This window comes from Harpia harpyja, chromosome 7, assembly GCF_026419915.1.
Source record: "Harpia harpyja isolate bHarHar1 chromosome 7, bHarHar1 primary haplotype, whole genome shotgun sequence".
Taxonomy (NCBI): domain Eukaryota; kingdom Metazoa; phylum Chordata; class Aves; order Accipitriformes; family Accipitridae; genus Harpia; species Harpia harpyja.
Genome location: NC_068946.1, coordinates 26,257,974 through 26,285,175, shown reverse-complemented (window position 1 = coordinate 26,285,175; position 27,202 = coordinate 26,257,974). Strand labels below are relative to the sequence as shown.

At 40.1% G+C, this 27,202-nt stretch overlaps 1 protein-coding gene across 7 annotated transcripts in view; it reads right to left on the bottom strand.

The window, feature by feature from the left end:
* The window catches only part of SPATS2L (spermatogenesis associated serine rich 2 like), a 147,205-nt gene that overhangs the window by 36,880 nt on the left and 83,123 nt on the right, over positions 1 to 27,202 (bottom strand). For 5 of the 7 annotated variants that reach the window (XM_052791566.1, XM_052791564.1, XM_052791568.1 and 2 more), the window contains one exon: positions 9,180 to 9,241. The exons of 1 other annotated variant lie outside the window; for it this stretch is intronic. In XM_052791566.1, coding sequence (XP_052647526.1) covers positions 9,180 to 9,218 — 39 coding nt within the window. In that variant the 5' untranslated portion in view covers positions 9,219 to 9,241. Of the gene's footprint in view, positions 1 to 9,179; positions 9,242 to 20,327; positions 20,470 to 27,202 lie in introns of those variants that run through there. One more of the 7 variants, XM_052791567.1, reaches the window with a different exon arrangement.

The following is a 27,202-nucleotide window of genomic DNA, read 5'->3' as shown; positions in this document are numbered from 1 at the left end:
TTTCTGAAAAGGGACATAGTGATACAAAAGAAAAAGCCAAAGGGAGGGGTAGACAACCTTCCTGACAGGGTAAGCCTAACACAAATGCACTTCTACAGCTGAAGGTCATAAAAGATATGTCACAGACTGTGATAAACGGAGGCAAAGCAAAGCTCCAGGAATGCTTGACAAATACAAGATGACAAGTGGGAGATATATTAAAGGGCTGGATGTGAGCTGGATCTAGGCAGCCTAGGTATGCTGACTCCTCTGTGGTTCACCGGCTAGTTCAGGTGACAAACCAGCCCTTTTGCTAGTACAGTTATACATCTCAACTGCTTACAAGTCTCCATCTGTTTGAGAGAAGTCAGTCACTTCCCAATCCAGAAAACTATATAAAGCTCATTTTTAGTAAAGGTGTGACAAGGTGAATCCAGGGCAGGAGATAATTCCCAAATTTATCTCTCTAAACTTACAGTCCTCAAACTTACCAAGAACATCCATCTTCTCAACATGTAAGCAACAGATTATGGAACTAGAATAATCCAATATTGTATGACTTCTCATCAACAAATTCCTTTTTAAAAATATTTAACGTCCTAAAACATGTAAAAAAGTATAAGAGCCAAAGAACCTCCTAACATGCAGTGATACTGCATTAATACTTAACAGTCTGCAAGAACAAACTCACAGCAGTCTACTTTATTGGATCTATTTCCGTGTATGTGGGAGAAAACAGTTTTTTCCTACTCACTGAAACTTGATCATAGGAAGAACAACATTACCAGACAGGCTACAGGGAAGTCAACTGTTTTAATGATTTTGTGAATCATCCTGTCTTTATCCAGTGTAGATTCCCAGTGAACTTCTATCATCATCTGGATGCTAGACAAGCATTCCGGGACATGAAGAGAATTCAGTAACATACCTTCTGAACCACAGATAATTGTGCTGTTAATGTCAGCATTAGTTGAGAAGCTGTCACTGACAGTAGTTAAATTCCTGGGCTTTCCCTCCTGTAGCTAGCCTCACCAGAAAGCACATTTCTTTGTTTACTACTAAGATGACTTCTTCTGAATTTTGGCTTACAAAAGCTACTTTAAAGCAATCACAGATCTAAAATATCAAGCTGTGACCTTGAAAACAACTGTGTACAGTCAAGAACATGGAAGGCAGAACCCACATCCACCTCCTTTTAAACCCACAATCCAGAGACCTACCTTGCAAGCATGTATTTAATTCCTGTGGACCTAGCTACTCTTCTGGATAAAGCTAAGGTTAGTTCAAAATTTAGAAGACTTTTAATCACTTTTCCAAGCTGAAGTCTTAAGCACACACTTGGCTTGAAATGCTTGCTTAAGCCCTGTTAAAGCTGCTGCAATTTGAGCCAGGTTGTGTATCATCAGGACCAGAATTCCACAGTCATGAGGTCGTTTTTATCAGTCTCTTACACAAATTGCTGAGGACTGCCCAGAAATTACATCAAAATTGAAAAAGTTTCCAAGTCCCCTCAGATAAGCTGTTTCTACCCCAAAATAAAATCCCCAAGGTCTGAACAGATATACCTGACTATTTTTCTGAGGATTACTGTTAAACTATAGGCAATCTCACTTGGGGCAAATTTTTGGCTTGCCTTAAAAAAAAAAACAAATAAATTCAGTAACAGGTTACTTCTGAAGAGCATGGCACACAGGAGAAGAGGACACTGAAATTCTAACCTCTCGTGGTATCTTACTCGAAGTCCCCATGAACACCCATCTCATGAGACTTTCCTGATAAGTCAAGCTCAAAAAGAAATACAGCCTGCCTGAAAGTTGTGACAGCAGATTACCTACTCCACACCCAGAACCAAGCTGAGATTGCTATGTATTCCTCTGAGTCCTTTAGGTTTTCTGTCAAGTTTCAAATGGTTCCCAGGCAACTGTAACAACATGGAATCAATCGCTGCCTGTTTGCTGCTCTACTCCATCTGCTCCCCCTTGGCATCATCTCAAAGAGGATGTTTCTGGTGAATAAGTAACATATCCGGGGTTCAGAGACTTTGTTTATATATTTCTGACATAGTGACAAATTAAATTTCTTTGCTGAAAGTTCACGGCTGTTCTGAAACCCCTGAACACAGCTGCTCTAATTCCCTTGAAGTAAGTTACTATCATGGTCATTTCTGCAGTTAGAAATATTCTTACTTACGCTTGGTTAGGAACACTAACGCAGATCCACCTTTGCTTTGTACTAAACATTAAGATCAACGGATTTTCTCTAAGTAAGGAGCTAAATTCATTTAGAAGTGTGGTTATCAACAAATACGCAGACATTTTCCTACTTTATTTTTACTGCATGTCAATAGCAAATCTTTATGTACACATATACACCATATATACCCACTGCAACTGAGAACAGGTAGCAGTGTAGGCCACATGCAACTAGATGATGCCTCCAATTAAGGTTGACCCAAATCCTGCAAGAGAAGCAGGGAAAGAGGGCTGTCTGCAGAACTCTGCTGGTTTCTATCATGTAGGAATTTAGCGTTAGCAGATGTCCTGGCTACATTAAGCAGGAAAATGCATTTTAAAAACACTTCATGGCAGAATTTTTTAAGGTTTTGAAAACTCCTGCACAAACATATTTCATAAGTACAATTTGACTTTGCTGCATTAAGAGCCTATTTCTTACATTGGAGACACTTTTCCAGAAGCTTTACTAACGGACTGAACAAGTGTTGTTAACATCCCCTTTGAGCAAAAGAACAGCTTTGATCAGCTCTGCACCTTTCTTTCCTCTACATGACCTGTTTATCACACTGATACCTTTGGATCATTTATCCCTGATAAGCACAAAACAAATTCTACTTGCTGCAGTAAACTGCTTCAGGCAATCATTGTGGATTTATTATGTTGCCCCCGTCCCCCAAATTTGTTAACTAATTAAATGGAAAAACCAGACATTTCAGGAGTTCTGGAAGAACACATTGAAAAGTTTGGCTCAGTAAGAACTGTTCTGCTTGAGTAATGACAGTGCTATTTAGACACCTGAATCTATAATATCCTTAACCCAAGTTAAATGGCTCATCAAGTGACACAAGTGCATTTTGATGAACTTTGCTGGTCTTTGGGCTAAGTCTATCTACTTCAACACATGGGCAAGAACAGCTGCAAAGGTCAAATTTAAGGAGACCTAATGAAATCATAGATTACAAACTATCTGCTTTTGTAACGTATGATTTTAATTTTGCATACTACTTCTATTCCTTCCACTATGAATCCTACTCTTTCCTTGCATGCTATGGCTTATGAAAATGACAGTTATGGTGTAAGGTAAACAAAACCGTGACACCTCCCAACACATCTGAATAAAATTTCCTTCTTGCAGTTATGGAACAAACCTGCCCATCTGCTCCTACTGCTCTGACACTTGAAATGACAAATGAAAAAGCAAGCCTTTGAGGAGAACTTCAGCAAAACTTCACTCTTAACAGAATCCCAAGAGGAGGATTTCATCTGAATGAGTATATTGCTAACTCCAGCTGACACCAGAACTCACTTGTTCAAACATGTTTAGACACACAATAAAAAAGAAAATAAAAAAGACAGGCCCAACAGCAAGTCCTGAAGTTTGAACGATTCCTGATATTTCTTTGGATCAAAACCAAAATCACATGCCAGAGCTGAATGGCTGTCCTGGGGAGTGCCCGATATTCACTCTTCTCTTGTTAAACTAAGAGGGTCTAATTGTTGCAGGAGACACTACATTGCTTGTATTCCTCACTCCAGTTGCTTCTTCTTTGGAGGCCTTGTCATTCAGAATCTCAGCACCTCTTCTGGTGATGCATTAGGTTAATGCTTGAATACTTCCATTAATTTTATGGAATTACTTTGGATTTAAGCCAATTTGGCCCATTTTATTCCTTAATCCAGTGAACTTGTGTGCGTATGAGCTGAACTATGTGTAACACTCAGTCTCTGAAAATCCTGATACTGTAAAACAAGTCCTTAGTTATACTGTATTTTCAGACACAGAGATGAGTATAATCAGAGGCAAAAGGGAGAGTGGCATATTGAAGGAAGACTATAGCAAGGATCAGGGCAAAGGGAATTATTCTGAGAGAGATCCTGATGGTAAACTTCTCCTTGTACTAGCTATGCAGGCATGTAACAACCTTTGTGGCTGCTGAAATGCAGAACTTGTGTTATTCTAGAAAATCTGTGGGTTATATGCATGAAAATATGGTAATTAGAACAGCCCTGGCTCCCCACAAGCGTATCACAGCTGCAGGAGCCTCTGCCAACTATGGAAACTTCCATTAGCCTTCCTGACATCACAGGCCAACATTTCTATAAATCTCTCGGGGCGGGGGGGGGGGGGAGATATAAAATAGAATGTTTAACCTATTGACTTTATGAACTATCTCAGCTGAAATGCCAAGAATGAATTATAGAAGTATCAGTACCACAGTAGCATTCTCTTACGACTCAAATTAGGGGTAGGGTCTTACAGAGCCTGTGTGTGAGCATAATGCCACAAATGTCTGCCTCAGCCTCACATCACCTTTAAAACAGTGGCAATAGTCTTATTTCCTTGAATAACTAGAAGCTGATCATGGAGAGAACATGGGGAAAGGTCACCATTTAAAACAAAACAACAAACATTATGCTAAAACTTCATGGGCTCTGTACTACATTTTTGTCACAGAGAAACAATGTTCAATTTAAGGAGAAACTTGTGTTCTGCTTTTGCGGAAACTTACAAGAATGAATATTTGTGTGCAAATGTACAGCTCCTTTGACTTCATTCAAGTCCTAGCAGGATCAAAGTCTTAAATATATTATGATCTGCAAGCACTAAGGTAGAAGAAAGGGAGAATCGGGAAGGAACTGCATTCCATTCTGTTCTTTCTAACAAGGCCTGCTTATATGTGTGTTGATGGCAATAGATTTGTGGAGCTCAGCAGAACTAATTAAATTTATAAATCTTGGCTCTGTTTCCCAGAAATACTCCCCCAAAAAACATGGATAAGAGCAAACATTAAACTCACTGCTTCAATGTTGTATAGCATGACCATATCTTGCTCTCAGTTTTCTAAGTGAGAAAGCGATTTTATTTTGACTCTTTTACCAGGACACTGTAAATATGTCTGCTTTTCAAATGTGCAAATGAAATCCTTATATTTTAGCAGTCTATGTACAAATATAATTAAAGTCAACTCAGCAGGATATATCTGTTCAACCCTTTCCTTATATTTCTAGCGCATTACTCAGAGGGTTCTAAAGCTACGGTTGCTTGACTCTCTTGTGGACAGAAAAAGCCACCACACTGTAAACCAAATATGAGACATCAAATGGAGGTTCTGTGCCACCACAGTCTCATTTTAAAACAAGACAGACTTGTCCAGGTGAAATGGCAAACCAAGCATGCTAGATTCTCATGTGATGTATGTAGAGTTCATGAGGTTTATGCTGTTCAGTCACTAAGCCTTTATTTAGTAGGTTATTGGTCTGTATTTTCCAGAATAAAATCCAGCGATTTTGCAATAAAATGCTAATTGCTGTTAAACTAAGTTTTCACTTTGGCATAGGGATTTAGTGGCACTAAATACTGATGGAAGATACAGGAATAAAGAGAAGAACTATTTATAACAGTGTATTAATCCAATTATTTTCCTGCCTTAAACTGTACATGCTCATAAACATTTGATTTTAGATACTCCCAGCAGATATCAGACTTGGAATAGCAGGTATCTAGTGTGAATAAAAGTACTGTTGCAGTTCTTCATTCTTAAACTAGCAAAAGACAAACACATGACTTGTAAAAGTCTGCACTTGTAAAACTGACTAAGCTAATAAAAAAATTCAAGCTACACAGTAAATAGGCAGAACTTCAATTAGTTTACTGAGTTGCATTTTGAGAGTTACTGTAATTTACCTTCCAGCACTCTGGCACTAGGGGATAAGATTTGATGACATTACTTTCTATTGCAAAATCCACCACACTACTCAATATTTAAACCCTATGCTGTTATTAAGGACTAAGGAAGATACTCATCACTGAAATGCAGATTCATGTTGACACGCAAATCCTCAAGCACAATGAATTATTCAGGAGTTAACAACAAATATGAGGAAAAACTACTCAAAAAGCAGGCACCTGGGCAGTGCAACAGGTAAGGCATTGTTTCCCATCAGAGGATATAAAGCAAAAAAGTTTTACATCCTTTTGAAAGCAAAGAAAGTGAGTAAGTAGTGGAAGATGGACGCAACAGTCTGGACAGGAATTCATTCCCACCTGAACTACTAGTATAAATCATAGAATGGTTTGGTTTGGAAGGGACCTTAAAGGTCATCTAGCTCCAACCCCCCTGCCATGGGCAGGGACATCTTCCACTAGACCAGGTTGCTCAAAGCCCCATCCAACCTGGCCTTGAACACTTCCAGGGAGGGGGCATCCACAACCTCTCTGGGCAACCTGTTCCAGTGCCTCACCACCCTCACAGTGAAAAGCTTCTTCCTAACATCTAATCTAAATCTACCCTCTTTCAATGTAAAGCCATTACCCCTTGTCCTATCACTACATGCCCTTGTAAAAAGTCCCTCTCCATCTTTCCCGTAGGCCCCCTTTAGGTACTAGAAGGCTGCTGTAAGGTCTCCCCAGTGCCTTCTCTTCTCCAGGCTGAACACCACCAACTCTCTCAGCCTGTACTCATAGGAGAGGTGCTCCAGCCCCCTGATCATCTTCGCAGCCCTCCTCTGGACTCACTCCCACAGGTCCATGTCCTTATTATCCTGGGGGCCCCAGAGCTGAACACAGTACTCCAGGTGGGGTCTCATGAGAGCAGACTAGAGGGGGAGAATCACCTCCCTCAACCTGCTGGTCACACTTCTTTTGATGCTGCCCAGGATACGGTTGGCTTTCTGGGCTGCAAGCGCACATTGCTGGGTCATGCTGAGCTTCTTGTCAACCAACACTCCCAAGTCCTTCTCTGCAGGGCTGCTCTCAATCCACTCATCGCCCAGCCTCTATTTGTGCTTGGGATTGCCCCGACCCATGTGCAGGACCTTGCACTTGGCCTTGATGAACTTCATGATGTTTGCGTGGGCCCACCTCTCAAGCCTGTCAAGGTCCCTCTGGATGGCATCCCTTCCCTCCAGCGTGTCGACCACACCACACAGCTTGGTGTCATCGGCAAACTTGCTAAGAGTGCGCTCAGTCCCACTGTCCACGTCACTGACAAAGACGTTAAACAGCGCTGGTCCCAATATCAACCCCTGAGGAACACCACTCATCACTGCTCTCCACTTGGACATCGAGCCATTGACTGCAACTCTGAGTGTGGCCATCCAGCCAATTCCTTATCCACTGAGTGGTCCATCCATCAAATCCACGTCTCTCCAATTTAGTGACAAGGATGTCATGCAGGACAGCGTCAAATGCTTTGCACAAGTCCAGGTAGATCACTTGCTATGCTGTTTCCTCAGCTGCTTCATTCATGTATTGGTGGGCAGGTAACAGTTTGTACCGTTCTTTCAGTAAAACATCATTAGCAAACTGAAACCTGAGGAAACCTAGTTTCATGCTCAGTAGTTGTCATGGTTCATCAAGCCTTTATAAACCAAATGCGATGTTTAAGCCATTAACTACTAGTCATGATCAGTTCTGAGAAATACATTACCCGACTGAAAAGTTCATCATTTGTGAACTCGGATGCAAAATGGCAAGTTAACTAAAAATCTGACTACTGACCTCTAGTTCAAGGCTATTTCTTTTCTCTGTCATGTTGTGGTGTGTTACATTACATCTTAATTCTCTATCACTTCTTGGGACTTCTCTGGATTCGAAAGCCACATTTACAGTATCTTGCACACATTCCTCAGGCCAAATGATTTTTTCCTTGTTATCAGTCTACCTAATTGCAAAACTGAAGTTTGGCAAATCTTTTTCTGCCGAATAATTTTTTTCTGTCAGCTCAGGAAAAGAGTTAATCCAAGGAATCATACACAAACTTTTATTCTTTTCCTTTCCATTGACAGGCTTAGAGAGAAGAGAATATTTCACATGCCTGCTGCCCTGCAGGATGTGTAATGTGTCACAGGCAGGTCTTATGATACAGCGGAAGATGACAACATTTCTCAGTTTCACATTGCCCTCACTGTTCTGTATTTCCTTGATATTTAATCAGGCTTGATCCTTTCTCCTTGTGCATCTTTCATGAAGTGAATAGGCCTCATCAACTTTTCACCAATAGCTGGACAAACTTGGGCTCACTGACAGAATTGGATTCTGGCCTTTTATCACACTGCCTTATTAGAGTGCCACATTGGGCTTAATAAAGCTGTAAATCAAGGAACCCGTTAGCCTTCTCTGAACTTCCTAAATGCAAAGCTCCATCTCTCTTCCCAAACATAAAATAGAACAAAACCTGATTTTATAAAAGACGATGATTCAGGTGAATTCTCAAAAGCTTGGCTTCTTTTAAAATATGACCCTATCTGTTATATTCCTACACTTCCCTCTCTCCCCTTTTTTCCTGTTCTTTGACAGATGTCCTGGTTTCCTATTTATGTTGGTGAGGACTATCTATGGGTTAGATTGTCTTTTCACAATGTGCCTGCTGGGAGTCACAAAAAAAAATCTCCTGACCTACCTCATATTTGTACACTAATTAGCTTTAGGTCCTTTACTGCTCCTGAAAGGGTGGTGAGACTCTAGCACTAGCCCAGAATATGGAGAGTACATATACGAGCACATAGAATGCAGTTAGAAGCAGAGCTAGTTACATAGGAAAAAAAAAAAAAAAATCTACTCTCTTCAGGCCCTGTAATTTTAGGAATTGCCTTTAAGTAGTACAGGTATGACATTTTTGGTCAGACAAATTATTTTCTGAAGGGTGTGTTTCTTCAAAGGTTATATTTTGTACAGCAGAAATCATCACAAAGTGCTATTCTCCACAGCATCTGTGTGCACAGGAATCACAAGGGAATAAGAGAAGTCTATCTGACAAAACATTGTCTCTTTGCAGAAAAGCAAAAGTGTTTCTCATCAACCAATATTAATATACTAATCCTATCAATACCTGCCTGTGTACTTAACTTTATGCACAGAGTCAATGCATATTAAAGTTAAGTATGTGAATGGTGTTTGAAGGAGCAGGGATGAAATACATATGCAAATACCATTTTGGTTTGCACTGTACTGTTACTTGAACTTACCTTTTCCTTGATATTTACAGGAGAATGGATTTCTGCCATCTCTCTTCAGGTGAGAATATTGTCTGTGAAAGGAGGAAAATACCCAAGGAGATTAATTTGGAGGTTTTAATCCCAACCTGTCAAAGCTATACCTATAAAGAATAATTGCATGTGCTTACCTATAAGTATTAGAGAAACATGAGAACACTTAATGTCCTGCACAGCAGTGCTCAATCTTGGCAAAAAGCAAAGCTTTTTCAAATCTCATACTTTCCCCAGATTAGTTCTGCAAACATACTTAAAAAATGCCTCATAGTTATGAGTCTGGATAGAAGGGGTATCGTGCTTCTCCCAGCCATGTCTCTTGGACCCTGTTCATTATTACTTGATACCTTCGAGGCTTTAAAGAGGAGGAATACCTTAGATGAACTTAACAGCTTCTGTTTCCTCATTCACCAGCAACCTCAATGTTTGCCAGAAAATTTGTCTGAAGATCCCGTCTTAAAAAGTGGCTAAATATTCCAGGAGGTTAGGCTGACAAGTGCTGCATGGCTGGTTTTGGGTTGGGCTTTTTTGTTTGTTTTGTTTTCCTAAAACTAATTCAGAGGATTTAGCCACACAGCTGCTCCTATTGAAACTAACAGGGTCTGTATAGTTAAATCTCCAGGTCTGCTCTGAAAACTTGGGCACATGAATGGAATTTGCATGTGATTAAGAAACCCTGCAATATGCTTTCTATTTCCAGTTATGTGGCTGGGTGAGTGAGACACACTGTACCACACGATGAAGGGTTAACACAGGGAAGGGAGTGCCAGTTGCCTAATCCTGCTTCCATCGAAGCCAACTGCCTTAGACTTCAGTAAGGAACAGGCTTGAATCTTCAAATTTTAAAATTGTCACACACAAAGACTTACAGCAAAGACTAAGTCAAATGGAATAAAAGCTTGGTTTGGTCACCAAATTTAACTCTATTGTACACTGATAAGAAGGTATAGATGTACATAAATGAGAATGAAACCTTAGTTATTTCCAAGTTTTTAAGTTGAAACACTCCCTGCTTTTCCCCATTTGAGCCCTTTGCTATGTGGACTGATATAAGAATTCCCATAATTCTTCTAAATCTCTTTTAATCCATTTAAACAATCCTCCTTTAGCTCCGGCTTTGAAACATAGCACTTCAGTGGAGTTCAAACTCCAGAAATTAAGTGCTTCTATTACAGTATCCACTAATAGCATTTAAACCTTATTAATTTTTGCATGCATCTGTTTTCTAATTAAAGAGATGAGATTCAAGAAAGTACATTTTCAAAAATAATGTGAATTTGTTCGTGGTAAATGGGGAAGAGATGATAGGAAGAAGAAAAAGGAATGAATTTTTGAGTTTTGGTCTGATGAAGAGTAGACACTGAATTATGGAAACCCTAAAAAAATAAGGTGCCAGAAGAAAAAAGTAACCCTTTCCATTGCCAGTTATTAAAAAAAATGCTTCAAATGAGTAAGGTTCCTCCTGCCATCTCTATTTTACTATACCATGAACAGATACTCCCTGTTAAAACTCATATAACTTATATCTGTTTTCAGTCAGTGGCTTCACTGCTTTGCCAAGACACCGAGCTGCAGTCTCACTATGTCCAATAAGACTTCTTCCTGGCAACTGGGCCACCCTGTCACTCTGCCTTACTGTCTGGTGGTATCTCACATCAGAAGGCTCCTGTCCCTGCCCCTCCTTAAATCAAGGATGAAAGAGCTCAAATCAGTTTCTTTGTCAAATGCACCCAATGGCTAAAAGCAGAGTTATAAAATGTCTGGACAGAGCATGCAGGAAAATCACACAGAATATGAGCTTGGGTCAACTCCATTTCCAATATTTAGTGTGTTCCAACAACCAAAGGAAAGCGTTAAGAAATTATCATAGTCTATAGTCCCTATATAACACTTTTTTATGCACTTCTTGTCTTTTGCTGTGAGCTATTTCTCATGCCAAATGGGCACAGAACATGAGATACAGGTCATCAAATTTCCCATGCAGACTGCAAAACTTACTCTAAAACTACTCTGTAAGTCGTCTTCTCTCTTACTGCTTTTCAGAAAAGCATGCCTTCGACCTAGTGATGTCAAAACCATGCTGGACTGATATTATTCTCTGCTTAATAGATAATTGTATGTTAAGGAATAGTTAAGGAATTTGACTAGTTTGCCCTTATATCTACTATCTAGTAGCTTTTGTAATGTTACAGACAACTGATGGAAGCCTGCCCTCTTGCATACCAATTTAAATACACTTAATCTGATCCAACACCTTATAACAACATTAACAAAAACAGGAAAAAAACTGTTCTTGAGGAACCAACACACAGCACAGAAACAAGTACAATAAGGATTATAGCTAACAAACCCTTCTGGCCTTAAAAGTCTACTAATCTACAAAAACTAATAAATAACAGGAAAAGATCTTTGTCACCTGAAATCTTCAGGTTCTGCTTTTTCAGCATATATTTTACTAATCTTGCACCTTGTACTGCATCTTGTATGAACTGTATCTTGTATGAAGCGAATTAATCCCAATAATCATACTTTGTGAAAGCCCCACACCTCTCAATTTATGTTGCTTCAAAGATACTGGCTAAATAATTCTTCAAATTTAAATTCAATTTGTTGATTAAACCCTACTACAGTACTTAGCCAAATTTACTCTTTGTAGCAATGCTCTCAGTTTAAAACCAGACATAAAAACTTCATACAACACCTTGCCAGATTTGACTCGTCTCTTCTTTGCTGTACAATCCAGGTATTACTATGATTATAGTCTTCCACTGATGAATGTGGTGCTGATTCAGCTAGCTTCCAACTGCAAGCTGTTTCAAAACGACTTGGCAAGCTACACAAAACATACCCTCGGTTTCTCTCTTTCTTCCTCTTTCTCTTTTTTTTCCTTTTAAGATCAAGAACTAAGAGGATACCAGCTTTTACAAATTGACTCATTCCTCTACACTTCAGACTCTTCATTAATATGCATATTACAGCTGTCAAAATGAAGATGCTAAAACTGAGTTGGAGCTATTTTTCATTCACCTTCTCCAAGGACAGATAATTGGAATAACCTGCATAAAACACTTGCTCATTTATATAACTCAGTCCTGTACTGCTTGTTACATAAAATACAAATGATACATTAACAGGAAAATGTCAATGTAGCACTAATTTTAAAAAATATCCTTTATGGCTATACTTAATAGCTAATCAATTTAATTTTCTCATTGTAGCCCAAACTGATTTATTGAATTAACTGGCATTTTTCCTCTGATTATATTTTAATCTCTGTATTGAACAATTACTTCATTTCTAATCTTGTGACAAAAGATTATAGCACGTGTATAATTTAAGAACAAAACAGTCCCACTTAAGTTTAGATTCAAGCTTGGACCTAAAGCTTCTAAATTTGAGCTGCTACATTCTCATCCTGAACTCTTCAGAGAAGCTTCTTTCTGCCTGAGCTGTGGAACATCAGAATACAGCCCTCAACCGAGCCCTAAAGCCCCCTAAAGCCAGGGGAGGAACAGTGCTTTCTTTGCATGTCACTAACAGCATGCACACACAAACAAATGTTTGGAGAAAGATTTTTTACAGAAGGTTTTCTGCAGTGGCTAAGATTAACACAAGCACTAAAGTTATAATGCACAAAACACATTGTATACGAGAGGATCTTGGCTTGAATGTCAGCTCACACGCTTTGTCTTTCTCCACATCTCTCTTGCTTGTACTTGTGCTCCTGAAATGTCACTGCATGTCATACCAACAGGACTTCCATGAAAAAGGAATGAAAGGAAACAATACTACAGAATCCCTTATATAAACAGGTCATTAATTTCTGATACCAATTTTCAAATGCATTACCTGGAATAAGAGATCACTCTCAGTTGCTTGTTACATCCTGATCTCAAATAGTGATGAAAGGGTGTTATTTCTATACACAGGTCCAAATGAGATATTCTACTTGCCTTGTACAATGAAGCATTTCAATAGCGTTCAAGGGAATGCTGCAGAGAAGCCTGGATTAAGTTTGGGAGAGCCTTACTTCTCTCTCCCACCAAATGAAGCAATTCATATTACTCTACACAGGTTTAAGCTAACATGAAACTGAACCAGGGCAGTTAAGGTGCTGGCGCATGCTCTGTCCTGCTGACCTTACTGCAAGCAGCAACGTCCAGCAGGGCAGACAGTTAGGAACAGCCTTTAACCACTGCAGCAAAACATGCCAGAGCTCACCTGTCACAGCCTTAAGTATGTGGCTGCTCACCCAGTCTTTACAGAAGTTTCCTTTCTGTCTTCAAGCAGCTGTGAAATCCCACTGCTGCTCTGTTCAGCTTCCAAAGAACACCTGACACCTTTCCACTAGTACCATCTTCGGAGGTGTTCAGCTCACAGACACCTTCCAGCTAGACAGGCCTTCGGGTAAAGCTGACAAACACTCCAATTTTACACAACACTTTGCATGGGTGGGATTGCCTGCATCGCAAGCATCAGAGAATCATGAGACCAAGCCTATGCCCTGCCCCTACTGCAAAACCTGGCAATTACCACCTGGCATGTTTAAATTTCAGACTTAGAACTAGCATCAGAAAAAGAAGAAACATGCTCCCCTCCAACAAAACAAAAAAGAATCTCCCTGCAAATACACAGAGCGGGAAAGGAGTTTATGAAAGTGTAAATGTTGCCAGAAAGATAAGATTTGTGAAAATACCCCGGCAGTGAGCTCCATCAGAGTGGAAGAGATTGTGCGACACCTGTTCCACCATTTCTGTCACCTGAAGATATAACTTATCTTTGGCAATGGGGAACAGAAAATTCCCCATGAAACAGCATAGAATAATCCAGTGTTGGAAGAGTTTCCCATCTGTAGGTTTATGGATGAATAGTCTCCTACACCCAAAAAAGACTTATTTCCTCATCTGCCCACTGCAACTGTTTCCTTTTATAATGCTCCCCCCTGGCCCAGCACAACAGGAATCCCAGGTCTAACTGACTTGACCCTTGCCGATGCTTCTCTAATCCCTACCTGCTTCTGCAGTCATCTGCTGCACCTTGTGCTAACCCAGTCCTTCCTTTCACTGTGCTAATTTCTTTCAAATGTCTCATGACTAACCTTTTCAAAGTTTCACACGGCACCCCCCAAAAACCCTCTGCCAGATTCTTTCACACTGCCCTCCTCTTCCCTTTTACAAGTCAGGCAACCCCATGACTACAGACAGTTTGGGTGACAGTACAGCAACACAAGGCAGGAGATAGATGGATACACAGCCCTACCACTGATAAACTTGTTATCAGCCCTACTAAGCAAGACTATACACACTCAGTCACTGAGTAAGCTTTCACTGTTAACAGAGCAACTGGAGTTTACAATTTTGTCACTCAACTATGTTCATAAAGTAGATCAATGCTAGAAAGTGGATTTTTTATTTTTAATTAAGGATCATTTACTCATTTCCAAAGAGTTCAGTCAAAATCCCCCAGCTCCAAAAAGGTAGCATGCAAGGTATGGGTGGAACAAAGCAATCACAATTTTAGAGCCAACTTCAAAAAATAAGATGTAAATGCTAAGTGTCTAATGAGATTGTAGCAGCCTGGACCATGCTTTCATCTTCTGTACTTCTACTTTCTCTACAGAACTAAATCTCATTTTTAAATGGGATTGCTATCTATCCATATGTATTATATTACACACAGTCTTGCCTGCAGACTTCCATATGCCCTAAGTAAAGATAAAACCAGCAGAATCAGAGACACGTGGCCTCCATTCCACATTTGACTTTGACTTTCATTATAAAGAGATGCTACCGGAGAACTGCAGATGAAGGCTGGGATGAACACACCTTTTCTGATGCAGTTGCTATGTTAACATTATTGTATCAGAGACTGACAAAACTGCAGGAGTGTGATTCCAAAATTCAAGTATTTCAGAAAGGAATTCTTCTGGTCTTCATTCAGATTTTATTTAAATAGCAGAAGAAAAAATGACCTCATTAGGTCAGAGGCCAAACATTAGCATGCATATGATTGTTAGTTACCAAAATTACTACCCTTAGTTGTGCACAAAGCCTTGCCGCTGTGGTTGCAAAACTACTAGAGATAGCATGAGATGTAGACGCTTGTCTTCACTATCTTCAGATTAGCAGTGGGTATGATTTTCTATTTGCTGTAGTCTAGCGTCTAAAGATAAATATAATAAAATAAATGCATAAGCATAACCAGTGTCAAGAGCATCTAGGACATATTAACAAGTGTCCTCCCAGCTGTCCATTTAGCGTTCTGTGTCATTATAAATGAACACACTTAGTAAAAGCAACACAAAGTGTAATTAATACAGAACTGCTATTTCTCCAGTACTGTTTTATGCCTTTCTAAAGATTGTATACAGAAATGGTACACACCATTTTGTATTTCCTGGTTTTCAGAAGTTTGAGATCAGCCACTTTGGGCTAGTTAATTGCCTCTGGGTAAGTTTGATGATATCTGAGGCCTTTATTATCCTTTTTTTTAAATGTATGCATAAACATACGCGAGTGCACACACATTCCAGAATATTCCCCATTTCCAGAGTGCAATCCCACTACTGCCCCCTGGTCATGCTTGTATCAACCACAGAAAGCAGCTGTTGCCTCTGCATTCTCCCTTCTGCTCAGCTAATGCAGTCTGATCCCCTGATGGTCACCACGATCTGCCTGAAACCTACTGGCTACAGAGCCGGAAACAGGATGCAGGAAATAAAACGTCTCACTGATTCCACATGTAGGTCTGGATTCCTACAGAAAAGAGGCTTATACTTGCCCATTGTTTATCACCTCCTCCCTGAGGATTTCTGAAATGATTGACATTACAATCTGAGAAAGAAGCAGATGTCTCAGAGATCTACAGCTTTGCAGACTGCTTGCTTGAAAACAGGCAGTAAGGCATGAGAGTTTGGAAAATATGCAATGGCGCATCAGGAACTCAGTTATGTTACTTAACACTATAAAATCCATACCTGAGAGACCACAGACCTATTTGCTATAAAGAGAAAAGGAACAGAGGTGAGAGTGGGATATGAGAAGAAGGACAGTCCTTAGCACCTGGGTCAGCGTCCTTTCAAGCCTGTCTCTTTCCTTTCTCAGACTTCTGTCGAGGGCAGGAACGGTTCTAAGCAGGTATCACAGTAACACTGTGATGTCCAAACAGTGTCACAACAAAACAGTTAAGCACTAGTAAGTCCTGTACCTCATTCTGATATACCACACTGCCCTTTGATCTTGTGCTCTCCTCTTCCTAAGCAGAGATGATGCTATTAATGTAAGCCAGGGAGGGCCTGTGCTTCTCCTGTCAGCTAGCTCACTTCCCTCTTCCAGTCCCGGTGCATGAGCAAAGCCAGGCCACTACATATGTGGGCTCCACAGGCATCTTTGCTTTCATGCTGGAAAGAGCACTATGTGGTGTGTGATGGATCCTCAGGTCCTCCACACACCTGGTGCTGCAGCCCCCCACTATAACAGAGTCCTGCAGAGGAATGTTCCAGCCTTTATCAAGGTCAGTTTGTGAGAGGGTCAGAAGAAAGATACTTGACTGGCATCTACCCCAAACTCCATTAATATTTCATCCAGTTTACAAGTATTCAGTGACATGACCATATCTTTTGATACACACATCACAAGAGATTCTGGCTGTATTTCCTACCATTGGTCCACAGACAACACCACACCCTTGTTACTACAGCAAAGGCTGCTTGCAAACCCTCTTGCTGTACAATCGTCAAATGGTGGGTCTGTCCTATCCAAGCCAAGCTCTTCTTTAACACAAGTTTCAGTGTGGCTTCCCCAAAAGATCAGTGAGTGTCACTGTACTAGCTGATGTTCATTCATGCCAATGGTGCCATGGTGACTGACACCATGTGACAGTTACCACCAGAGTTACCATCCCAGAGATGTGTCAGTGTAAAAATCTGCTAACTCTGTAGACTATACCTTGGGCTGAGAAGGATCCAAAACAGTTGCTTATATTTAGGTCATTAACACTATCCTGCATTTGAGCAATGGAGATCAATTTTAAAAAAAACCTCAGAAAGTATAGATTTTGGTACCTTCAAAATCAGCCTTTACACAGAGAATATTGTTCAAGCTTAAATACAGCGTAAGTGGCATTACACTGCAGTGAAATGAATCAAAGTGATTCTCATAGCCTCTGGCTCACAAGGGCAGAAGATTCAGGAGAACAGCTGAACAGACAGCTGCAAAATATATGCCCATATTTGCAATAATAAAATAGGTAGTAAGTGGTAACGTTTTGCTGATCTTTTCTTGCACTTCTGAGCAATTCCTTCAGGAATTTTAGCCTTATGTGCTCAAGAATACCAAACACTAGAAATTACTTTTCCTCTTACTAATGCTTCAGGCTGAATTCTAAAGCCATCTCTGCCCCTCCTTGCATTTTCCCATTGCAAAATGTGGTGTCTGCTCTTACTATATTTGTAATGAAACAACCAAGAACTCTGCCATACGAGACACCTGAATCACAACGTTGACAAAAGGCTAGCTCTGCATTAATTACTGCAAATTATTGGAACGAAAAATTGGGCCACAGAAGGGCACACACCTGAGTCCTGTGTAGAGCAATGTATCCATGTTGCAACAGACAGGTACCAGTACAAAGTAGATATTCTGTAACTGCTGATATATATATATATATAGGCAGGCACATACACATACCCAGAAATGCTACTTGCACTAAGTTGTTCTGTGACAACCCATAAGCCAAGGCATAATAAGGTATGTATCTGCACCCATTTTTTACTGTCTGCCAAAAGAATCATCACAGCATCATTAAGTTTCACTAGAAAACGCATTAACTTCCCCTATCCAGCAACCATCTTACTGGAATAAAGTTGTTTTTCTTCTAATGGTACATACATCTATTCCATAGCAATATACATACACTCCTACACCAGCAGTCACCTTCTGTACTCAACACAGTTAGTAAACAATTATTTGCTTCCATGCAATATGAACACTACTCCTTCCTTTGATGGCTACTTGGCTTCCATCCATAAAAAGATCTTTGATTCATTACCTCACATTCTGCACCTGTGCATTAAAAGTACACAAAATACAAATACCCAGACTAATTTTGTGTGGCCTATTAAGATTCATTTACCGAGTCCAGGGGATGGCAGTCAACTACTATAGAGTGGCAATGAGCTTAGGATGAGTGATCCCCAATCTCTTTGCATGGTGGGCAAGTGATTACAAGTCCAGGGACTTGTGAAGTTCTCATTACTGTTCACTTTCTCTTCTCTGTTGTTTGACAAACTTGTATTAAATTGCATTTAAATTCAGTCACGGTATTTCTAATGATATCATGAATTAAAAACAAAAGATTATGTCATACTGTTGGCAAAAACAGAGATAAAGCTACAAGGCAGATCAATCTCCCACCCTCCATCTTTGTTCAGAAGAAATACTAAGGATGAAAAGGTGTTCAAACTTCATGAAGTCATGAAATACCCTACTACAGAAAAGCTAATCAAGTCTTTGCTAAATACTGGACACCAAAAGTTTAGTTAACTTGGAGTATTCCAAGAACACATTCTAGTCAGTTCAGTAGTAGTTCAGTGGGTGGAAACTACAAATATTATAAAATGCATTATGAAATAATGATACTTTAAGTAAAATAAATTTGAAAATAAGTACAATTAATAAAGAAAATAAACAGCATTCTAAACACTGAAAAACATCCCCAAAACACATGTAACAGTACATTTCTTAAACAAAACCTAGGAATTCAGATTCAAAAAATGTCAAATTTCTGGAAGGGAATCTTGTTGCACAGTACCAGGCCTTTCCATGAATGGGTATTTACATGATGTAAAGAGCTGTTTCCTAGCAAACAGCCAATTGACTTAGGCACAACCTCTGAAAATTCCTCCCATCCTCTTTACCATACTGATTAGTAGCCAAACATTTCTTTTCAAGCCTGAGCCTCTCTAAAGCTGCATGACTCTTGCCATTTGAAGCAGAGTGCCAGTAATCTGAAGCCAACAGTTTCCCACCTCAATTGGTATACATACCATCATGTGTTTGAACTACCTATCCATTTGGTTTTGTGTCCCTGCTGAGGTACATGGTCTGATTTGACCTGAACAACTATCAAGTATATCGCTGAAAGGATGTCAGTGGTCAAATGCACATTTAATTCAAAACTGAGGCGACAGTGCTTCCCATTGCTCTTCTTTGTGACCCATACAATTTATACCACCTTTTTACCTAAGAAACACTCACCAATGGCACTGAAACTCTACTCCACATTAAGAAGCTATACTGAACTACAAAAAAAATACTAAAATGCTGAAATATAATAAGCCAGAAAGTCTTCCAACAATTTTTCATTTCAGAGTAGGAAATTACCAATTCATTAAAATAAGAACTTCTGAAAGAATGAGGAGTCTTGTCCTATATATCCATCCAATAAATGTTTATTTAACCAAAATTAAACAGCTCAAATGGAAGAGACTGAAAAAACTCATCCCAGCAGCGCAGTGACAAGGGAATGTCTCCAGCCTACAGATACTGAAGATTTAGTGCCTGTTCCAAACCAGCCTTCTGCTACACTGGAAGCGTGCTTTAACCCCTGGGCCATTCTTAAGAGGAGAAGGGAAATTTCTCTAAAATTTTTCATCTTCCCTCAAACCCACCTATTAGTTTCCTAGAATCAGTTAAGAGCCAGCAAAGGCATTTCCCCGCTCCAGAGGTCCAAAGGCAAGAATCCCAGCACCACTCCATCAATATCACAACTGCCAGTGGCTGCTCAGGATAAAGTGGCAACTTGCTCAGATCCTGATGCTCTCTACGGACTGCACCCAGGGGCTCTATAGCCTCCCCACTCTGTAACAGAATCACTGCTGAGAGCCTAGAGCCTATGTTCTGCTGGCTGGCATCCTAGATGAGCACCTGAAGAGCATCACTCTGATTGAGCATAAACTGAAGATGTCCAAAATTCACGCGTTTACTACATGTATCTCACTAGTAGAGCTGAACCCAATTCAGAATAGCTGGATTCAGCTACATGGCCAGTAAAATGGTCCTCTCTGATATGCAGGAGGGAGGGATGGGGATTCTGGAAAGAAAATTTCAGACTGAGAAAACTCACTTTCTACAGCAATGCTTGCCAAAATAAACATTAGTGTCTTGCTCTTCCTGAAGCGCCTGAAGGAATCTTGCCAAACATACTGATAAAGAGCAGTGAAGTAGTAAAAGATGATCTACTCAAATTCTACACTTGCATGAACCCCCTGCAAACCCCCCAAAAAAAAAAAAAAAAAAAAAAAAGGTTAACTTTCAGTTTTTACAAACTAGGTATTATCTTCCAAGTCATTCTTGCCAGGGGCTTGAGTCATTAAAAGTCATTTACATTGGCTCCTATTTCAGCTCAGAATGGCATGCCAAGAGACAGTGTCAGTTAATTTGCTTCTGTGGTTGCCCAAATGCGGACTGCTAAAAGAGTATGGTGTGAGAACACTAACAGCAAAGTATGTAATGTAGTAGTATACCTTGCCTCAATCACAGTGGTTTCTCTAAACAGTAAGAACAGAGGGACAAAAAGTAAATGTCAAGAAGCGTTCAAATTCACACTTGTTTTAGGTGTTAAGAAAAAACTACCACAAGGAATCAAACTTCTACCAGCAGACTGGTACAGTGTAATTGTTACAGTAAATTCTCATAATCTTGGAATAAATCTCAAGTTCAAAGAAAGTCCTGGAGCTATTCACACTTCAGCCTTCTTTCTCTTAAGTGTTGTAAGTCCACGCTGCCTTACTTTCTTGCTCAGACATCTTTAAAGAGCCAGTTTACCATTGCTAGATGTGCAGGGCTGATTTCTTAGCAAATACAGGTTGGAGCAACTCCTTTGAATTCCAGGAGCTACACAGACTTGAACCAGCTGCTTGCTGGTACCACAGGACAGGACAGCAGAGCCCCCCCCACCGGCTGCAGACAGAGAGAAAGAGCCCCTGGGCAGTGGCATTTCGAACATAGTCACCAGAGCTTCCCTGACTGAGCACACAGGGAAGCACCACACTCATGAAGACCAATTGACAAGTTTATGATGAGCTTGGGGAAGGGAAGAACTTGACCAGAGCTCTGAAAGAGCTCCCTGAAGTAAAGTGCTTTTGATGAAAACCGATAAAGCCAGATACTCAACTGAAGGCAAGACAGACCTAAAGAAACCTTAATGCAGCTAGGCCTCAGGTGACTAACGTATGTTCAAAGCATATGTAAGCATACTTTATGAGTCAGTGAGGTTATGCATATGCTTGAAGGTAAGTACTTGATTTAAATGTGCCAGAGCAGTCTGAACCTTCCAAAATTGAACACTGAAATTAAATGCAGCCTTTCATTTTCTAAGACCAAGTCACCCCATATAGGTCCTTTGAAGAAGATGTAAGTTTTTCCTTCAACAGTGTATATATACACATATATATAAAAAATTTAAAATATGTACACACACGCACACAAATGTATGTAAATAAAAACTCCACAAAAATTCTTACAAGCTCCTCTATTAAAAGTACCTGATGTATACCCACGATAAACAGATACAGGCCCAGCAGTATTGCCATGTTAACAGTACCCATAGAGTCATATACTACACTGGAAGCAATACCACTGACATTTTGGTATTCCCAGATTTACAACAAATGCTAGTCTTCCTCTCCCCCGCCATCTTCCTACCCCCAAGGACAACACTGATTTTTCTATGTTAACAAAAGGCATTCCTGGAAACAACTACAAAAGCATATAAATAAGTTAACCTTGTTCATACAGTCCTTCAACTTAATTGCTATCACACATTAAAATAAGTGACTATTACAGTATTTACTGGACCTTGAACTGCACTTTTTTTGGAGCAAAAACCCAAGAAACCAATTATTCTTTTCAGCTGAAACCCACACTACCCAGCTACATCAAAATTAATTGTAAAAGTACAGTCCACCAATGCAGACTGTGTACTGCCAAAAATATGCAAAGGCACCTTAACCAGTCTCCCCTCCCACACCCACCCCAATAGTCAGGAGACAGTGCCAGAAAACTTTTCTGCTTCTGGTCAATAGCATATGAAGTGTTGCCTGACATGCATGAACTGAGGCCCTTATTTAGCCAGGCATTTAATGTTGGGGGGTTTTGTTTTTTTTTTTTTTTTTAAATTGCAGATTTCTTAACTTGGCAAGGGCAATCCTGATAAAGAAAGATGTTTGACTAGCCATGGAAATGAACACGACATGTGGACAGCAAATGGAGTAATTCTATTGACAGAATAAAAAGAAGGTATTTTGTTCCTCTGTTGAGGAAAAGAAAATAAATGTATGTTTTATTTTGAAGGTACTTTTCTCAAAGGCAGGTAAGATGAGTTACACTGTACAGCACAGATACATATTCTAGAGCATTTGTCAGCTCATCTGTTTTTGCCCATTCACTGGAGGCAATCTTTGGCATGCCACAATCCATGAATTGATAAAATCTGTGGTACATTAGATAGACCTCTACTTTGCATCTGTCCAGAATTTCTGCAAAGGAATATTTAACATAGCTTTGCAGGATAAAGTAACATACTATTTGCTCCACAGAATCTAGTGTCAAAAGCATCAAATTAAGCTCTCGTTTGCAGTTACCAGCAATGCCCTAACTGTTGAAACTGTCGGTGTGCTAAGGGATGCTATACCCACTTCTCTTGGGCAAACATGGATATCAGCACATTTCAGGTAAGTGCACAGAAAAGCATGTTTTGTGTGGGAACTTCAAAATTGCCCTAACTGCTAAATCTCTCTTCCTACTGCTGTTAATTAGCAACATTACAATAGCACTTACAATCTCCTATATATTGCATGTATGCACTATCAAGGAAATGGTGCCAGTTAACAGACTTACCACACTAAGCAAGCCAAATTCTCAGTATCTTAACCTGCTCTAACCATCCTGCAAGCAGTAAGAACTGGCAGACAATTAACTGGGCTGGCTAGGAATTTTCCAATCAAAGAGGGGTTTTGTTGGGGTGGGTGGAGATATGTTTCAGTTATGATGAAGTTTCTCAAACGTCTGCTGAACAAGGCTTCTCCAAAAAACTAATTGAATTCCCTATGAGCCAGTTATCATTCCCCAGAGCGCCCAAATCACAGCAAAACTTGGGATAAGCGAAGTTCAACTTACCAAAGCAGGAAGTTTCTGTGGCTCGTGCAGTCACAGAAGAGCTGACCACAGTGTTTATTGTCAAGTAAGGCCCTGTATCAGTCATGCCTTTCCTTCACTCTTCTAGAGCCACCCCAAGTAAAGGCAAAGGTGATTCCTGAACAGCTAGTCCTTCTTTAAGTGTCTGACTATATTTTCATGAAGCCATGCACAAAGTTATCATTTTCATTCACAAAGAGCAGTTCTGGCAGTCACTTGTGCAGATTTCTTACTGTAGACAAAACCACGCAGTCGGAACCGCCACAAATTCACATCTCCAATTTAGCCACATACCAAAACACACAGGGCTGGCTCTGCAGGCAGCAGATGTGAGCTGCGACTAGATTCTGTGGTTAACAGAGCTCTATCGCTGGCATCCACAGAACCAAGGATTTTGGCTGAAGAGAGCTGGCTCTATAGTTGCTCAACATTTGGACTCTCCGCTCCAACAATGAAAAAAAAAAAAAAAAAAAAAAAGACCCATGTATGAGAAGCAATTTACACAGGACGAGATTCAGCTCTACTGGCTGTCTTCCTTAAATATGCAGAGTTCCCAACAATATTGACACAGGTAGAGCCGTTCCAAGAGCTGAACTTTATCCATCATTATTTTTCCAGGGGTTCTGCTCATTAACTGAGACCAGACAGTCTAGCCACCTTGCTCACAATCACAGCACAGCAAACAGGGAATGCTTTGGCTCTTTTTAAACTGCCTGAACTGTGCAGTTGGAAGAAAAACACAAGAACTCTTTCACCACTTTATCCCCACATACACCCTGCTTTTGGACAGGGCACAAGTTACTGCCTTGGTTCTCCATTCTAGCAGAACACACACTCCATCCTACTACCCTCAGAGAAGGTTTCTGTTCCTCTGCTGCTGAGGATAAAGATATCCACAATTCTTCCAACCTACTCCGAGTGCATGCTTCCTAGAGAGAAAAAAACCGCAAGCTATCACTGGCGAAGAAAAACTACTTGCTCTGATCATGAATCTTTACAGCATGAACCATTTCAGAACATACTGGAGGGGGGCAATTCTATCCTGCCTTCACTGGAGGCTGCTTTTTTATTAATATGTTCACTCTTCCCCATTATTCAAGGAAACCTTCATTCAGATCAGTGCTTCAGTATTGAAAAGCCATGAGAAATTGCATAACATCTTTTAAGAAGACACTGAAGTTTCAGTTTCACTGTGCTTACTGCGTGACTAACCAAATCCCATAATGTCATCTCTCTCCTGGAATTGGATAGCATTGACTGACAGATCCAGTAAGAGATTTGAAGATGGCCACCTCGAACTCTTACATTCGGACCAGTCACACTGCTATACATTCACCAAAGCCTCTGTGATGCTTTTCACCATGAGGAACAAATGCTTATCCATCTTAATATTAACAGAAGTAGAATAAAGAATGGCCAGCAGTAACAAGAGCAGTCCAAACATCCTAAAAATAAAGAATCTCTTCAAGAACTGAAGAGCTTCCTTTAACCTTGATGATTTCCTCAGAAAATTCTGTGAAAGCTCAACCTGCTTTCAGTTTCAGACTTTGATATTGATCAAAGTGATCAGCGAAATCTAATCTGAATTATTTCTTGAGTTCTTTGCATCAGAGCTGCCAGTTATTTTTCATTGACATTAGCATACACGATCAAAAATTAAGTGTTGTGGGGAAGAACAGGCACACTGACAGTAAAGTAATTCACTAAAATTTTTTTTCAGAAGTGAACTAAGATTTCATTCCTACTTCAGATGTTTTCTTCTTTTCATTTTTCAGTTTCCTAGGATAATGACATAATCCTAATTCTTTATGTTTTAATTTTGAAAGCATTTTATCTGTCCAGTCTCATGATAAGTGCAGACAATTCCATCTCAGAAGACTTGTAGAGTTCATTATTTTAAGGCACAAAATTACATATTTATACAGACAATAACAAGATGCATCTATAGGTAATTGCAGAACTACTCATTTCTGAGATAATTTGCCCAGTCTGAACATCAGACCTTTCTTCAGAATTGCTCTTGCATGACATAGTCAGCTTGAACATGCAGCCCCTATTCAGAAAAGCACTTAAGTGCTACTGAATTCCATGAAACTTAAACAAATGTTTTGAGACATTATTCAGAGAAAAATGAACTTCAGCACATACTTAGGGTCATTTGAACCGTTTCAGAAGTGCCCATGATACTAATGAAAATGTCACATCTGCACATGCAAGAAAACATTTTTAATCAAGAAAACTGCTCTTAAGATCTTACAATAAGATTTTGTTCTTCTGATAATTCTTTTTTTAGTATTACATTAAAAAGCAAGCAAGCATACAGAGCCTGACTGGGATGGAGTTAACTTTCTTCATAGCAGCCCATGTGGTGCTGTGTTTTGGATCTGTGGCTGCAACAGTGCTGATAACACACCAGTGTTAGGCTGTTGCTGAGCTGTGCTTGCACAGTGTCAAGGCTTTCTCTTTTTCCTCCCACTACACCCCCACAGCCAGTAGGCTGAGAGTGGGCAAGAGGCTGGAAGAGGACACAGCTGAGAGCTGACCCAGACTGGCCAAAGGGATATTCCATACCATCTATCCCCATGCTCAGCAATAAAAACTGGGGTAGAGGAAGAAAAAGATGGGGGTTTCTGCTTCCAAGGTAGCTGTTGTTTGGAGACTGGCTGGGCATCGGTCTGCCTGTGGGAGGTGGTGTGCCACCTCCTTTGCTTTGCTTGGTTTTTTCTCCCCTCTTTTCTTCACCTATTGAACTGTATTTTATCAAAACTCAAGAGCTGTCTTGATTTTGTTCTTCCTATTTTCTCCCCACTGTGAGGAGCTGGTGAGGTGAGTGAGCGAGCAGCTGTGTGAGTGCTTGGCTGCTGGCCAGGGTAAACCCACCGCAGCAAGTCACATAGAAAACCCATTCCAGATTCGTGTACTATACTCTTCTCAGGTTCTGAAGTAGAATTTGCCCCAATATTCAGTGTCTACAATATTGTATTATTTCTGTAGATATTTGTATGGCACTTTACATCCAAATATCTGAGCTGAGTATAATCCTCAGCACAACTCTGCAGTCTGGGGAAGCATTTATTATTATCATTTTACTGACAGGTAGAGATGTGGAGAAAGACTATGGCAAAAGATTTTCAGAGTTGATTAAAAATTTTGGCCTCATTGCCAGGAAGAACATTTACACACGCCAGCCATCTTTTAACAGCAACCTGAAGGTTCCTCAGAGCTGAAAAAACAGCCCTTTACCAGTCTGAGGGCTTTACTGACCTCCCTAATACTGCCCCTCCAAGTACATGATCTGATTCACAAATTTGGACCTTCACTAACAAGCCAGCAACAATTTCCTTATTTTCAGAGCCACAAGACATTATTCTTATGTGGAAGATCAGGTACAGCTGAAAAATTACCATCTTTTCACTGAAATCATCGAACACCAGCACTGCTCTTCTGAGAAATCCCTGTGCTGTGTAACACTGCTGACAAGGGTGGATACGTTTCCAAGGTACCTTGCTCTCTAGGCAGGCCATCTGTTTCTGACAGCTCAAGGTCTGATCAGGAACTGACCTAATGATTCACTTAGTTGTAGTAAATAGAGCTCATAGTCAGACAAGTAATATTTCATCATGTACTTGGCCACACTTCGGATCAGCAGATGTGCAAGAATCACTTTGGGCATCCATATCTTTTTTTGTTCTTCCCTTTGAGGAAGTCACACAGCTCACTAGTACTGAGCTTAGCGTGCTAAACTACTAACTAACAGATTGATTATATTCAGCCCCTCCCTGTAAGCCTTCCACCACCAAAAGC